The sequence below is a fragment of the Palaemon carinicauda genome, chromosome 12 (assembly GCF_036898095.1).
Source record: "Palaemon carinicauda isolate YSFRI2023 chromosome 12, ASM3689809v2, whole genome shotgun sequence".
NCBI classification, from domain to species: Eukaryota; Metazoa; Arthropoda; class Malacostraca; order Decapoda; family Palaemonidae; genus Palaemon; species Palaemon carinicauda.
In genome coordinates, this window is record NC_090736.1 from 64831490 (window position 1) to 64848704 (window position 17215).

The following is a 17215-nucleotide window of genomic DNA, read 5'->3' on the forward strand; positions in this document are numbered from 1 at the left end:
GGTTTGCTGAAGGGTGCTTTTTTTTTTTATAAATACAAGGATCATTCTTGAAACTCCAGGGGAAAGTAATTATAAAGAAATCCTACAGTCTGGCTTATGAAAATTAATATACATACAAAAAAATTAAGTGGCGTTTAGTGATGTTCAATAGCACAGAAAACAATCCTAGCTAAACAGACTTATAAATAGGTACTGAGATGTATATAGCAATAAGCTAAGATCAATGAGTTACGTAAATTAAATAGTTACTTAAATACAAACCAATTGTGGTTAAACATACAAAGCTTCAAGAGCATTTGGAACAGAATGCAACTAAGTGCTGTTTTTGAAAATTGTCGACGGTCGGTTGCATCGTCAAGCAATGTACTGTGAGCTCAGGAAATGAGATAAAATCATCTACAGTGGAATGAGGTGATGAAAGGTAAAGCATTACAGGGGAATGATGGACATGTTAGCAGCAATGAATATTTAAGGGTATAATAATGAAGGTTACAAAGGAAACAAAAGAAAAAAGGGATGCATAAAACCCAGAAAATAACAAACAAAAAATAAAAAATGGAATAACGGGGGTGACTAAAATAGTGTGGAAAGAATTTCTACAATTGTAATGTCACTTTTATGATAATTTATCTATAGTAACGGCATTATATAATGTAGGGGTTTAAAAATACAGTAGTTACTTTCTTATGTAAACTTATAAGCCAAAGGCTTTTAGCTTACGGTATGCCTAGCCCTAATCTATATCCGTTTTTCCTTTATAAATGGTCATAGTTTTCATCATATTTGTATGATTATGATGTCATGCTATGAAATTTTCTCTAAAAGGAACAGCATTCCTCAATTCAGTGGTAATTATTTCCTTACATAGACTTATATGGCTGAGTTTTAGCCTGCGATATATCATAGGCCCATTCCTCATTGTTGTAAAAACGATGCTGATTCCATCATAATATTTTCGCTTGGAAGATGTAATCATAACGCCTTATATCACTGATCTTAATACTGTGAACGAAATGTAGCAGACCTAAGAACTTATTGCTCGCATTTACTGTCTTTAAATATAAGCTATATGCCACTCTATTCACCTGTGTTCTTTAAAGGCTGCCAAAACTCTAACCCGTCATAGAAATTTGGAACTAGGTTCACGATTTGAAGTCAAATATGTATGTATATTATTTGTTGAATTTTAATTAGTTTCCCTCTTTATTCTTATTTTATTTACATATGCCGTCACATCTCAATGAAACATTGCTTACGGCTAGGTATGCCTGGTAAGCGGAAGTTCAGAGAAGCATGGATACAGCCAGATTTTCACCCATGGTTGAAACAGGTTGAAGGAGACCAGAGAGGGCTTTCTGCACTGCCTGCCAAAAAGCATTTAATGCCGAATTAACATCAATCAAAAGGCATAGCATCAATAAGATTCATCTTCAAAAGGAACGAGAGCTTGATCTTGGGCAGAATGAGCTGGAAGGAAACTTAAATGAAAAAACACCCCATGGTGTAGTAATGGCTACCATTCTATTTGCGTGTTTCATTGCAGAACATAACTTGCCTTTCACTACTGCTGACAATTTGGTGGATTTGATGAAAAGGATGTTCCCAGACTCTTCCATAGCTCAGAGTTCATCCATGAAACGTACAAAGTGTACGGATGTAATCAAAACCATGGGGAGGACCGTGACAAATAGCCTAGCAAAAAAGTTGAGGACCAGCAAATTTTCTGTCATCATGGATGAGTCAACGGATGTAAGCACAATTACGTCCTGTGCTGTAATTGTTAGGTTTTATGATTCCTCTGTGCAGAAAATCACCACTGCTATGCTAGACCTTGTTAATTTATATGACTCAGACAATGATGCCCAAGGGTCTACTGGACAAAATTTATATTCCCTACTGATAACTACATTAACAAAATATGACATCCCCCTTAGTAATTTCATAGGATGGTGCTTCTAATATCATGGGCGAGCATAATTCCCTATGTAGCAGATTTAAACACTTATTGCCTGGACTTACTGTCTTCAAATGTATATGCCATTCTATTCACTTGTGTTCTTCAGAGGCTGCCAAAACTCTACCCCGTCACTGTGAGGATTTGCTTCGCAGTATATATACATTTTTTGCCCTTAGTTCAAAAGGCAGTACGATTTTAAACTCTCTCAGGAATTTTGTAATACTAAGCCTCACAAAATACTCTATCCCAGTCAAACGCGTTGGCTTTCGTTACATGAAGCAGTTAGAAGAGTTCTAGAGCAGTGGCAGCCTTTAACCTTGTACTTCAGTCGAATTGAAGGTAGAGAACGGTTGACAGTAGTGCACTAGATAGTTGAAAGGATGAGAGATCCTGCTGTCTTTTTTATATTTTACCTTTTTAGATTATATTTTACCAAAATTTAGTGACTTCAACTTACTCTTTCAAAGAAATTCCCCCACATTCCATTTGTTTTTTGACAGAATAACAAAATTATATAGATCAATATTGGGTACTTTTTGTAGCCACACATTGTTCAGAAACAATCATTAATGACAATTGAGTCATGCAATGAAAGCAACTATGTTCCACTTAACCAACTTTATCTGGGAGCAGAACTTCATACTGTACTTTGTTTCAGAAAGAATCCTTTAAGAATCCTGAAATGTTACTGGATGTTCAAAACAGATGCAGAAAATTTTGTGTTTCAGTTTGTATTGCAATTAGGAAAAGGTTTGATCTGGACAACCCTTTGTGGAAGATGGTTTCGTTTCTGTCAATAAATAAATCATTAGGATTATCAATCAAGAATAGCTATGCCATCTCTACAGGATTTAGTCAAATTAGTCCCAAGAATAGATGTAGATGTAGAAAATAACCAGAAGTTACATGATGAATGGCGGAAGTTTAGATTTCATACAAATACCAGAAGATTTAAAGCACGAGACAAATATAGAAACATTTTATAAAGGGTTGGGCAATTTAAAAGACGAAAGAGGGTAATTTAATATTATGAGCATTGTCAAATTTTGCTCTACATATTTTATCTTTACCAACATCAAATGCTGATGCAGAGAGAGTGTTCAGTAAAGTCAATCTCATAAAGACAAAGATTAGGAATTCTTTACAATTACCATCAATAATTGCTCTTATAGCTGTGTCAGAAGAAGTCAAGAGATTTGGAGGCTGTGCCCGATTCAAAGTTAATGATGAAATGTTTAACGCAGTCAGAAATATGTATAAAGAAAAATAATGTTGGGGGGAATTGTCAGATGAAATTCCTCTTGTAAGTTTTTTAAAATTTATATTTTTGTGTATAGACCTTTATACATTACCAATACTCTAGAAAAAACTATTCTCATACTTATAATGTTTAGGCTATATTTATTAAAAAGATAAACCGACTTTGTACGTATTCACCAATTCAAACTAAATTACATCATAAACCTGTGGGCAAATACTAATATATATAAGGGAAATATCTATCATTTATTAACTTATTGTTACTAGTCCTTCATAATAAATTATATTTTCTATATTTATGTTATCCTTACTGCCCATTTACATTTGTTATTATGTTTATTCTTGGGCATAATCTTTATATATTTTATTTACTTTAATTTTCCTTATCAAATAGACTACTGTTGTTTATACGTTTTTTCCTTATACCTTTTCTCTAAAGTCAACTCAAGTATTAAGACAATACCAATCAAAATACATCAGACAATTTGAAATAATGACAACATTTAATCCTATATGCATGGCAGAATTTTCTTACACATTCGTACAGGGATATATATATATATATATATATATATATATATATATATATATATATATATATATATATATATATATATATATATACACACACACATATATATATATATATATACTGCATATATATATATATATATATATATATATATATATATATATATATATATATATATATATATATATATATATATATATATACTATATATATATATATATATATATATATATATATATATATATATATATATATATATATATATATATATATATATATATATATATATATATATATATATATATATATATATATATATGAAACGTTAATATGAACCTGAATATAATGTACATTATTCAGAGACAATACTGCAAGTTCATAACGTGGGAATAATTCAGAATTACAACCCTCCTAATTCTGAATCAAACAAGAAGTCCTTCTCGTTATCCCTGTACTTAATTTCAAATTCTTATAATTCCTTTTAAGCATCTCATTTTGTACTAATGATAAATGTACATCGACAAGTACTAACAAAATAGTTGAGAAGGAACAATTACAGAATATAATTGACTAGTAGCGATACAGATATATGTTTTAAAAACAACTTTATTATTTAGAGATGTAAATAACAGAATGATGTTTCTTGTTGAATATTTATAGATGAGCTATACATAGAAGGGTAAATCTTCGTAAAAAAATGAGAAAACCATGTGATCGTCCATACGGTGAAATGAAAATATGGACTGATGACAAATACCAAGCAAGGTGGAATAGGAAGATTAAAATACCCAAGGAAAACATTCCCCTGTTTTCTTATAATTATATCCCCAGGGTTTATCTCAAAGACATTCAAAGAGCTGTGAAACGGCCTTGGTCACACGTGTAAAGCTGAATCTCAAAAAGGACAGAAAATAATAATAATAATAAAAGGACATTTTTAGGTTGTCCTTTTTTTCGTGAAAACTTGAGGACAGCTGGATCTAAAAAAGGACAGACTGGCCTTAAAAGGACAGACCGGTCCGGTATAGTCCAGTCCAGTATATAGTTGGGTCATAGCCCCTGTATCGGCGACTCTGTGGTTTATTTTTATCTTTACACTTTCTATCACTTTGCTTTAGTTTGGTTTAGAGCTTGTCTAACATTTGTTTTCTGGCTTTCCAAAGTTTATGAATAAATTTTTGATATTCAAATATATTTTCCTCATTTTCTAATGCAAAACATAGTAGTTTTTTCTATTTTGCTTTCTATATTTTCTGAATTATAAGTAGGATGGTCTCGTTTCTTATTCTATCCAGCTTTCTTTTTTTTTTTTTTTTTTTTTTTTGCAATCCAGCATAAAGTGCGTCAACATTTTCTTCTTCTTCATCGCATAGTTTGCATTTCATATCGATATTGTCAAATTTCTTCCCCCACTGTGGATTCTTCGCTCTGGTTACGGTTCATTTTCCCATTTGCCTACACATACACCGAATATTCTTTACACATTCTCCTCTGTCCTCACACCTAAAACTGAGATTTCCAAACAATTCTTCTTCACCCAAGGAGTTAACTACTGCACTGTGATTTTTCAGTGGCTACTTTCCTCTTGGTAAGGCTAGAAGAGACTCTTTAGCTATGGTAAGTAGCTATCTAGAAGGCCACTCCAAAAGCAAACTATTGTTCTCTAGTCTTGGGTAGTGTCATAGCCTCTGTGCCATGGTTTTCCACTGTCTCGGAGAAGAGTTCTCTTGCTTGAGGGTACACTCGGGTACGCTATTCTACATTATTTCTCTTCCTCTTATTTTGTTAAAGTTTTTATAGTTTATATATGAAATGTTTATTTTAGTCTTGTTACTGTTCTTGAAATATTTTTTTAAAATTTTTAATTACTTCTCTTATTTCATTGTTTCCTTTCCTCACTGGGCTATTTTCCTTGTTGTAATATAATGATCTAGTGTGTTGGTGCATGCTCTAAAAAATATGGCTGAATCCTGGCCGTTCCCATATGTTTTCTTCTTCCTTTATTTGTGGTTTCCATCTGCATCTGTTGCAACGTGCTTTTTTTTTTTTTCCTCTTCCTATATTTTTTAGTCTAGTGCTTTTATTTTTGTATCAAGATACTTTGCATTGGGAAGGCCCTGGAAGTTTAAATTCATAACTTGTAGATAGTTTTTAATAGTTTTTGCCAATTTCTTTTGTAGTTTTTCAAACATATCGAGAAAGATTTCTTTCACCAGTGCGTTTCCGTTGTTCTCCGACTTCTGCTCTCATTGCACTTATTGGCGTATACTTTGGGGCTCTTAATATCATTCTGTACGTTTTGTTTTCTATCATCTGTAGTTTATTTATCTATTCTTTACTTAGATATACTACCTCTGTTGAGTGAGGAAGGCTTGGGAGTGCCACCCTTTTCAAAAAAAAAAAAAAAAAAAAAAAAATTCTTATATTAATCTATTGCAACTTCTAGCAGAGATGAAGGCTGTGTGGTTGATAAATCAGTAGGCTTTATTGAATATTTCTTTTTTATGTTCCTGGAAACATTTGCATTTGGTCGATATTTTTGTTCCTAAACATTTAATTGAGGTAACCACTTTGATATCTTCATTTCCCTGTGGTGGGAATTCGTTGTTGTTTATTGCTATTATTGCTTCTTCTATGGTGTGTGCGATTTGAAGTCCATCGTATGCAAATAAGATTGTAACGATCCTGCATATCAATTTTCTAAAACATTCTTGTGTTCAATTGGTGATATGTGATAACGCTGTAAGTTATTCCTGATCTAGATATTAATCTCTGGCGCCGTCGTTCAATTAGTTCATTATGCATGCTGCATAAGATTTTTTATAATTCTGACCATCCTCTACATTCAGATCTTCCCGGACAGTTCCAGCCTGTTCGTAATACTAGGTATGCAGTTAATTCTAATAGCCAGGCCTTCTCCATCATGAGGCTCAATGCTACACAGTATTCCAGAAGTGTTATTCCATCTGTTACCAAGTTATGGAATGATCTTCCTGATTGGGTAGTTGAATCAGTTTTACTTCAAAAGTTCAAAGTTGGAGCAAATGTTTTTATGTTGAACAGGCTTACATAAGTTCTTTTATAGTTTATATATCAAATATCTGTTTTAATGTTGTTAATGTTTTTAAAATATTGTATTTTAATTTTTATTACTGTCGGGAGTTTCGAACTGATCATTCGAAATCCCCGCCATTTAACTCTACGAACGTTGCGTTAAATTAGCGTAAGACTGGAAGATCTCGCGGGCGTTTCTATGAAGGAGTGCTGTCCAATGCGTGACGGTATTGTGGCGTAAATTTCAACCACTGGTGGGGAAGGAGCGGGTGTCAGAGAAACGAAGTTTTTGTTATTTACAAATTACGAAAATTATATTGTATTGTTTTACCATGGCAAAAATATCGATGTATATGTTTAGAGCCAAGGACTCTCTAGTTTGTTGGATTATGGCAAATTATGGCCTTCAGCCGAAGTATTAAGTTTACCCTTTGATCTGACGTAAGACTTTGACTGTTTCTCTGTCTTATGGTCGATAAAGAAACTTTATCAAACCCCTTATTGAATAAATAACATAAGAGTTCCCGCGCATCTCACAAGGACACTTTATTTAGCGCAGGAGACCCTAGTTTTCCTCGGAGCTGTCCATCACGACGCTCGTTCATTCCTGCCTATAGATCCATCCAACTATGTAAGTATGCTTATGAGTTTGTGAGTCTCTCCGTCTCCGGCTCCTATCTACCGCGATACCAGGTCGGTTCCTTTGTGAGTCTGTATATGTACATTTGTATCGCTCTGTAAAATTGTCTCCATGGGACTGGGGATTAGTTTTATGCTTCAAATAATGCCTGTAGGCCTTGGTATGTGATTTACCATGGATTTGTATTATATTTTCGAAACTTAGTCTTATTTAGTCCAACGTGGACTCTGTGTTTCATGAGCACATGTTGCAAACCCCCTAAGGGTGACAGACCTAACTTTCAATTTGCCTGAAGTGTTATTGTGTGACTTTTTTCTTTATCAAATTATTATTTTTGTAATAAACTTAAAATTGTGATCATATTTTATTGAATCCTGAATAGTTTTGAAAAGCAAACCTCTTCAAGGCCTTGTCATCGGCCCATTCCATCGGGCCTAGAATCATTAATTTCAATAAGTCGGAGAAAAATTCACGACATTTGATCCTTCGAACCGGATGACAAGTGCTTTCCAGAGCTTGAAAGGAAAATCAGTAAGGTATGATCTTTAGGGTAGCCCTAATAGGAGAAAGAGGGAGAGACTAAACTAAAGCCCTCAGTGTCCCGATGTGCGACTGACCCCATGTGCCTCTAGTTTTTGTGCCCCCATCTTCGTAACGTAAACAAAATTCTGTTCTTCCCTAGTTTGCCAAAGAAATAGAGTAAAGTCAGTCAAAATGGCGGTGGCCACGATCGTACACATCGAGGCATCGCTGGACCTCATAGCGGACTTACTGGTCGAAACGCAACGTGCGTTAGTTGAAACCTACTCTGAATCCGTGTACCAGAATCTGGTCACGCAATTGCGAGTGGAGGAAGGACAGCTAAGAGAGCTGTATAAGAGACAATCTGTCAAACTAGAACATGGTTTAGAAGCCCGAATCAGGCACACGTTAGAAGAAGCTATGCGAGCTTCTACTCTTCTGTATAATAGAATTGATAGAGTGAATGTCACTCCGACAGGGAATGTTTCCCTCCCCAAATTGAAACCGCTGCCTCTCCCTACGTTTGAAGGGGAAGTGCAGGAATATGCTTCGTATCGAGAGCTCTTCACGATACATGTGGATCGAAGAGCAGATTTGGATGATGTATCCAAATTCACGTATCTGTTGGGGACTTTAGGCAGGGATCCGCTTAGGATCGTAAAATCCCTAAGTGTAACACCTGCGAACTATAAGATAGCGTTGGATCTCTTAGACAAACTATATGGTAATGTCCATCAGTCACTCGTAATTCTGCATAGAAAATTGGCTAATATCTTTGTATTCTCGTTAGATCCTGTAGAGCTGAAAAGGTTTCGTTTTGAATTAACAATCATAATCGAGGAGATCAAGAGGCTAAGTAGTAACGATATAGGCCATGGTATGGTCATGAGCCTCATTAATCAAAAATTGTCAGAAGGAAAGCTCTACAGGAAAGTAGTTGAACATTTGAGAAAGTGTGACTATACGCTAGACGAATTCTTTGACGCGATCGATTTCATTATTCGAATGCTCGAGGACGATGCCTTGCAACGAGGAGATAAACTTGAACCTGACAAGAGAGTAGACGTCAGTGTAAGAGCGAAGTTGAAACCAGTTCAGAATAATTCTTGTCCCTTTTGTAACGAACGGCACCCGCTTCATGGATGCCGCCGAGTAACTGACGTGGCTGCCAGACGTCGCATTTTGCTAAAAAGGGGCCTATGTTTCAATTGCACTAATTCTGGTCATCGAAGTGATAAGTGCCCCGTCCCCAACTCTTGTAAAAATTGTAGTGGTAACCACAACACAGCCATTTGTGATCATTATAATCCGGGAAAACGATCGCAATCAGTTCCCTCCACTTCAGCCCCAAGTAATAGTAGTAGTCAGTCTACAACATCCCATCCCGTAGTAAATGCGACGCCTCGACAGCAGGAAACGGCCCCCCGTCCATCTAAAGATAAAGTGGAACCCAAACAGTGCAAAAGTGCAAAGATCGCACAGATGTCCAACGTGGATCTCCCATGTACAATCTTGCCAACGGCTATGGCCGAAATCAATCATAAGCAAGGTAGTAAGCGAGTCCGCTTATTTCTCGATACGGTAAGCCAAAAAAGCTTCATCGCTGCGAAAACTGCGAGGCAATTAGGCCTACCGGTGGTAGGAAGGGTAGCATTGAACATAGCTCCGTTCGGCTCCGCAGAAATAAGCGGACAATATGATGTCGTAAGCTGTAGGATAGAGTAGGAAGAAGAGTAGTACGAATGAAGCTGGTGGCACACGAGAACGTTGACGTCCCAATACATAACGCTGGTTATGTACAAGTTAGACAGCATCTGTTAAGTAAGGGAGTCACGTTGGCCGATCCAGAGAATAAGTCCGATGAGTTGAAAAATGTCCACATTTTAGTAGGGGCCGATTATTTTAGCTACTTCATCATAGGCATCGAGAAAGTTGATGGGATAAGTCTCTTCCTGACCCATAATGGTATGTCGCCATATGGGAAAGTGCCGCAGTGGCTGTTGGAAGGCAAAAAGATCAAACATGTGAAAACGCTCAGAGTCTGTAGAATTGCGAGTGAACAAAACCAGTTTGACGTAGATGAGTGGTGGCGTTTGGACCGCGTTGGCATCGCCCCATCAGAGTAATATACTGTTCGCGAAGCGGAAGCCATGCGAAAGGTGTCGCAAAGTGTCGTAAAGAAGCCTGAGGGATGTCAGGTTAGCCTACCATTCGGGTCGGATGCTAGGCCAGATACAAACTATCGAAACGCTGTAGCGCAGTTAGAATCGTTGCAAACTAAGTTCAGGAAGGACAGGGAATATTTTGATCAGTATCAGGGAGTGATAAATAAGTATCTAGAAGCAGGCTTTATATCAGAAGTAAAGGAACCCAAGATTGAAGGGTATTATATGCCACATTTTGGAATTAAGAAAGATAGCCGCACTACCCCCCTCAGAATCGTGTTTAATGCCTCAGCAAAATCTGAAGGTCATAAATCGTTGAATGAATGCCTCTTACCTGGCCCCAATCTAGTAGAATTAGCATATCATTTGCTTATAAGGTTCAGATTGAACGAATATGCCATGGTAGCCGACATCAGCAAGGCCTTCCACCGTGTCTTGTTAGATCCCCGTGATGCCAAATACACACGATTTCTGTGGCGCGAGGTAGCAGGTCGAGCGTTCACCTTCGCCTTTCGAGTCGTGGTGTTCGGCATCACGGCGAGTCCGTTTTTGTTGCAACATGTTCTGAATTGTCATTTCGAAAGGGAAGGTAGGCCAGATTTGGCAAAGTCCTTTTACGTAGATAATTATCTTAGTACTTTCGAGAATGTAGAGAGCATGAGGCAGGAGCATGAATCTGTCAACAAGATCTTAAAAAGGGCTGGTATGCCTTTAGAAGGGTGGGCGTCCAATAACTTAGTCTTCGATAGCGAGAAGCAGTGGAGTGAGCCGGTGAATGTGAACGTACTTGGGCTGCGATGGGCCCGAGACGTCGACCAATTGTGTGTGAAAGACAGTAAGAGAATCAGTGAATTGGAGGAGGAATGGGTACCTACGAAGCGTACGGTACTTTCCATGTTGGTCTCCATTTATGATCCTCTAGGCTTGATAAGCCCATTATTTGTTCGAGGAAAGCTTTTCCTCCAACAACTATGGGAGGATAACGTAGGTTGGGATGACGTGTTAAAGAGAGAGAAAGCTAGAGAAGCGAGTGAGTTGTTGTGTGAATTGAAAGCGGTAAGCAACATCGCATTTCCAAGAGCAGTAGGCAAGAAAAATTTAGAGCTCAATGTATTCACCGATGCCAGCAGCAAGGCATACGGTGCAGTAGCATATACTAGGGACAATTGCAATCAAGTAAGCCTACTCACTAGTAAAATGAGAATCACTCCAAAGGGGATGAACAAGTTGACAATCCCCAAGCTAGAACTATTAGCATTGTTGTTAGGCTGCAGATTAGCCAAGACACTTAAAGGGCTGATAGAGCCACGAGAGATGGTACTAGGGCGGTATGCCGAATGCGCTTTTGCTGACAGACAAGATACCGAACCCAAGATGCCGAAAAGACACAAAACCGAAAGGACATGAAACCGAACGGTCGTAAAACCGAACAGTCATAAAGCCGAATGGTTAAAAATTAAAAAAAGGATAGTGAACATTGAATACTTCATTCTGACTCTTCGATCACTTGAATTAGTACTAAATACTGATTCAATATTTATTACTTAAAGTTAGCAGAGGTCAAAAGCATTAACAACTCAAAAAAATACTTATCTATTTAAAAGAATAAATTGTGAAAAATGTATAAAACTTAATGTAAAAAAATTTATGTAATATTATGTAAAAATAAAAATAGAAATATTACAAGTTTTGAGGTAAAAGATAAAAAAGATTTAAGATTACAAGTTATGAGCTGTAGCTCGTAAAAAAACTAAGTCTTCTTCTTTATCATAAGAATTGCAAATAGCTTTTATGCGATCATTAATGATGTTGTATTTCTGGTTAGGCTTTGAAATGTCAATTGCTATCAGTGATTGTTCTATCAAAATTTCATTGGCTGCCTGCTCATTTCGAATAACTTTAGTAGCTTTGAAACTGCTGGATGCGTTACAATGAGTCCTTTTTTAAATGCTTGATGCCATCCTTCCAGGGAATTATTGGTCCTCGTTATATTATCTTGAACTCTATTGTACACAGACCATACATCCACATAAAAAATTGGTCTCCTTCGACGTCGTCTCTGCCTTATTCCTATCCAGGTGCTTTCATAATACACTAAAAAATCATTTAACAAAAGTTTCAGCAGTTATCGAACTAGTTGACTGGTCAAACATCTCATGCACATCTGTAGGTGGAACAAAGGCAAGAGCTGATAACTGCTTAATGAAATGAGCATTGTTGGGTTCGAGATACCATTGCTGTAATCCACAAGACTGAATATTTCGCCATAAACATTGTCCAAAGTGAAAGAAACATCCGCTTATCGATGTATTTGGGAGTTTTTTTTTTTAATGCTGTTTATTGTCGCTCGTTCGAAGTCCACTATTATTGAAACAGGCTCGGAAATGCCTTTGTTGTTAAAAAATGTAAAGATTTCGTCATATGTTTTCTCATTTTTTTTACTTGTTAAGCAATACACTAATGGCAGGGTTTTGGTCTCCGAAATAATTGCATGTGTTGTATAGAGCTGTTTCCCGAGAGGAACAGAGTCAAAGTTGCCATGGGCAAACCATGTCTGTTTTCTCGATAATAATTTTAAACTCTTCTCTATCGAAAAATGGTAACAGTTTGAGTTTCATAAAGACGAAAGTTTTTGGCTGTTGTTTTCATATAATCCGAAGCTTTTAGAACACTTGTGTGAGCACTATCTGGCGGATGTGAATGATCTGAAGAACTTTGTGGCCGAGTAGCATTCGTTGTGATTATTCTTCCTTTACATACTTTTCTTTTCTTGCATCACTAGTATGTGGTATCATTAACTTTTTTTTATCAACAATGTAAGTATATCCATTATAAAGGAGCTTCCGTCCACCACGTCCTGTCTTAATGAACTCCATTGTCAAACTGTATGGGTGACTTGGTGTTATTTATATTTTCAATTTTTTTTTTTTGTCATTATTTTTTAACTATTCGGCTTTATGACCGTTCGGTTCCATGACTGTTCGGTTTTACGACCGTTCGGTTTCATGTCCTTTCGGCTTTGTGTCTTTTCGGCATCTTGGGTTCGGCATCTTGTCTGTCGGCAATAGTGCATTCGGCATCCCGTCCGCACACGTGAGAGATAGTCATGTGGACCGACAGTAAGGTCACGTTGGCATGGGTAGCATCTCCCGGTGCCAAGGACAATAAAAATGTCTTCATATCTAACAGAATGGCGGAGATTATTTTTCTTCATCAGGTTTGCGATTTCAGTCTCAGCTATGTCCCAAGAAAACAGAATCCTGCTGATGTCCTGTCCAGAGGAGCAACAACGCAACAATTGCTAAAAAACCCTCTTTGGCGGAATGGTCCAGAGTTCCTGAGGACCATGGGAGAGCCTGTTCCTTACAAAGAGGACGATTCAACCAATGAAAGAACCGTAGTGGCAGCGGTGCAAGAAATGAGGGAAGAAATAAGACCTGTTCCACCAGGAGAGATATGGGAAATTCTACAGAGGGAAGTAGAGTTCCAATTCTTATTGAGAGTTACTAGGTTAATCATAAGATTTGCTAAATTAAGACGGCATCCGTTCAGTATTGTTGTCCAATTAGAGCAAAAATATTATTTGCCTACAGTCTATGCTTACTTGGAGGGTGGAGTCAGACCCCCTCGTGAAGTTATTAATTTTGTCAGACAATTAAATCTAGTGTTAGATAATAAGTTGATTTGCACTAGGGGACGAGTGTCCCAAGTAGCGGAAATGAAACATTTGATTCTTTTGCCAGCCAAGGGACACTTAGGGCTTATCTAAGATATTTGCATTGTTTGCATTTACATTGTGGTGTGAATACACTAATGGGTATCTTTCAACAGAAATGCTGGTCGCCGGGCCCACGTTCCATTGCGAGGCAGATTGTGCGTCAGTGTCCAGAATGCGTGCTAGCCTTCCAGCCCCTGTTGAGACAGCCACCACCACCCCCCCTACCGAAGGAAAGGATCAACCTAACAAAGCCTTTTACTACAGTCGGAGTGGACCACACAGCAGCCATACAGACTGAAACGCGGCCAGGCTACATACTGATCGTGACTTGCATGGCCAGCAGGGCCGTGTACCTCGATTTCTGCCCCTCCCTGGAAGCGGAGGAATTTGTCTTAGCCTTGCGTCGTTTTTGTGCTACCGACGGTGCTCCGTCTTTCATCACATCCGATAATCATCAAACGTTCAAGACTGCCAGCAACCTCCTTCAGGGACTTTATGAAGAGGATGAAGTCCAGCAGTTCCTGAGGAAAACCGGAATTGAATGGCGTTTTCAGACGCCCCGTGCACCTTGGAAAGGTGGGTTTTTCGAGCGCCTAATCGGAGTGACAAAACGTACCCTCCAGATACCCCTCGGGAAGAAGTACCTGCCGGACGCCCACGTACTAACATTAGTGAAGGAGGCCGAGGCGGTGGTTAATAACAGGCCTCTAATGTACAGCGGCGACAAGTGCGAGGATGAGGTACTCACCCCCTCCCATTTAGTGAGAGGAAGCATGATCAACCTCATGGCACCGATCTTGCCAGACGACCACCTCAATGCGACCTTCACCTCCTGGAGGCTCCGCGATCGTTATTTGAAGCTGACAGACTCTTTGAAAGCCTTCCGAGAGAGGTGGAGAAAAGAGTATTTGAGTGCCATGAGGGCTAGACACGACTGTCGATCTGGGGAACCTTCCAAGTTGCACCCCGGAGACGTCGTGCTGGTCAAACAAGACAATCAAAAAAGGGCTACGTGGCCCCTTGGACGTGTCGTGGAGACATATCCTGATGACGACGGAGTCGTGCGTTCAGCCAAGGTGTTGTTCGAGGATGTCCAGTCCTTGCGAGCTGTTAGCCACCTGGTTCCCCTGGAGATTGCCCCCTCTGATGACGATGATGGTGTAGGAGAAGACGATGGCAACGGCGAAGACGAGGGTGCGCACAGTTTACCAGCAGGACTGCCAGGAACCGTTGGGACGTCTGGGGACAACCAGGAGATAGTTCAGGCTACGACATCTCAACAACAAGCCACAGAGGTCTTAGGTAGTGGCGAAAATAGTGATAACAATACAGTAAGTGAGAATAGTGAAAGTGACGTAGAATCAGAGACGTCGGGCAGACAAGGACGTTCCGCACGCCCATTGAGAAAGGCTGCTGCGAAGCAGCGAGAGTTGATGGAACAATTAGTTGAGAATGAAGATATATAAGTCATAGCTGCAAACAGTAAAAGAAACAGGAGTATCCCTTCTGGTAGGTAGGGAGGGTGGAAAGAAGTAAGTGTAGGTGAGCTTGAATCCAGAGAGGTTGGAAGTGCGTCGGGTATAGAGTACGGGAATGGGAGGGCCTCTCTCGTATATACAGATCTAGCGTTGTACAGAACCAGCCCCCCCCCCTTTTTCCCCTAGGGTAATTGCCAAGGTGTGGCCGTGTGGGAAGGGTAATTCCATTGATTGATTAAGGGCAGATTGCCTTATGATTGGATATATATATATATATATATATATAAGATTATTCAATTTATGATTGTGCATGTATACATTGCTTATTGCTTATTTGAGATATTATTGCAGGCCCATTGCCTATTTGCCTTTCTATTGATTGATTCATGTATGTATTATATGTCTGGGTACATTTTTACCTGCATTGCCATTCTGTGTGTATACTTGTAAGAGTTGATTGCCCCGGGGTAATATTTCTGTTGATGTATATTGTGTGTGTACTCCGTTAGAGTCGTTGTGGAGCGCTACGCAACGAGCCTAACCGAGTCTTGGAGTGGTTACTCCTCCCCCGAGTCCGGTCTTGCCTAATTGTCCGACGTTTCACCACCCCTTTATTTCGGGTGTGGAGGATGTCGGGAGTTTCGAACTGATCATTCGAAATCCCCGCCATTTAACTCTACGAACATTGCGTTAAATTAGGGTAAGACTGGAAGATCTCGCGGGCGTTTCTATGAAGGAGTGCTGTCCAATGCGTGACGGTATTGTGGCGTAAATTTCAACCACCTGGTGGGGAAGGAGCGGGTGTCAGAGAAACGAAGTTTTTGTTATTTACAAATTACGAAAATTATATTGTATTGTTTTACCATGGCAAAAATATCGATGTATATGTTTAGAGCCAAGGACTCTCTAGTTTGTTGGATTATGGCAAATTATGGCCTTCAGCCGAAGTATTAAGTTTACCCTTTGATCTGACGTAAGACTTTGACTGTTTCTCTGTCTTGTGGTCGATAAAGAAACTTTATCAAACCCCTTATTGAATAAATAACGTAAGAGTTCCCACGCATCTCACAAGGACACTTTAGTTAGCGCGGGAGACCGTAGTTTTCCTCGGAGCTGTCCATCACGAAGCTCGTTCATTCCTGCCTATAGATCCATCCAACTATGTAAGTACGCTTATGAGTTTGTGAGTCTCTCCGTCTCCGGCTCCTATCTACCGCGATACCAGGTCGGTTCCTTTGTGAGTCTGTGTATGTACATTTGTATCGCTCTGTAAAATTGTCATCCATGGGACTGGGGATTAGTTTTATGCTTCAAATAATGCCTGTAGGCCTTGGTATGTGATTTACCATGGATTTGTTATTATATTTTCGAAACTTAGTCTTATTTAGTCCAACGTGGACTCTGTGTTTCATGAGCACATGTTGCAAACCCCCTAAGGGTGACAGATCTAACTTTCAATTTGCCTGAAGTGTTATTGTGTGTGTTTTTTCTTTATCAAATGATTATTTTTGTAATAAACTTGAAATTGTGATCATATTTTATTGAATCCTGAATAGTTTTGAAAAGCAAACCTCTTCAAGGTCTTGTCATCGGACCATTCCATCGGGCCTAGAATCATTAATTTCAATAAGTTTGAGAAAAATTCACGACAATTACTTATATCGTTTAAATATTTCCTTATTTCCTTTCCTCACTGGGCTATTTTTCCACGTTGGAGTCCTTGGGCTTATAGAATCATGCTTTTCCAACTAGGGTTGTAGCTTAGCTAATAATAATAATAATAATAATAATAATAATAATAATAATAATAATGAGTAGGGTGGATCCCTTACAGCCTTGTCTTATTCCGCTTGAGATCTTGTTTCCTAGTTTCGTTATTTACATATAGA

At 38.5% G+C, this 17215-nt stretch overlaps 1 protein-coding gene and 1 pseudogene across 1 annotated transcript; both read left to right on the forward strand.

The window, feature by feature from the left end:
• Positions 1-1509: 1509 nt before the first annotated feature.
• Positions 1510-2325, forward strand: LOC137650857 (zinc finger protein 862-like; annotated as a pseudogene).
• A 5832-nt stretch (positions 2326-8157) lies between these two features.
• On the forward strand, positions 8158-15314 carry LOC137650858 (uncharacterized). The gene is made up of 3 exons (XM_068384014.1): positions 8158-9546; positions 13348-13608; positions 13962-15314. The coding sequence occupies exons 1-3, from the start codon at positions 8158-8160 to the stop codon at positions 15312-15314; spliced, it is 3003 nt and encodes a 1000-aa protein (XP_068240115.1).
• Positions 15315-17215: the final 1901 nt, after the last annotated feature.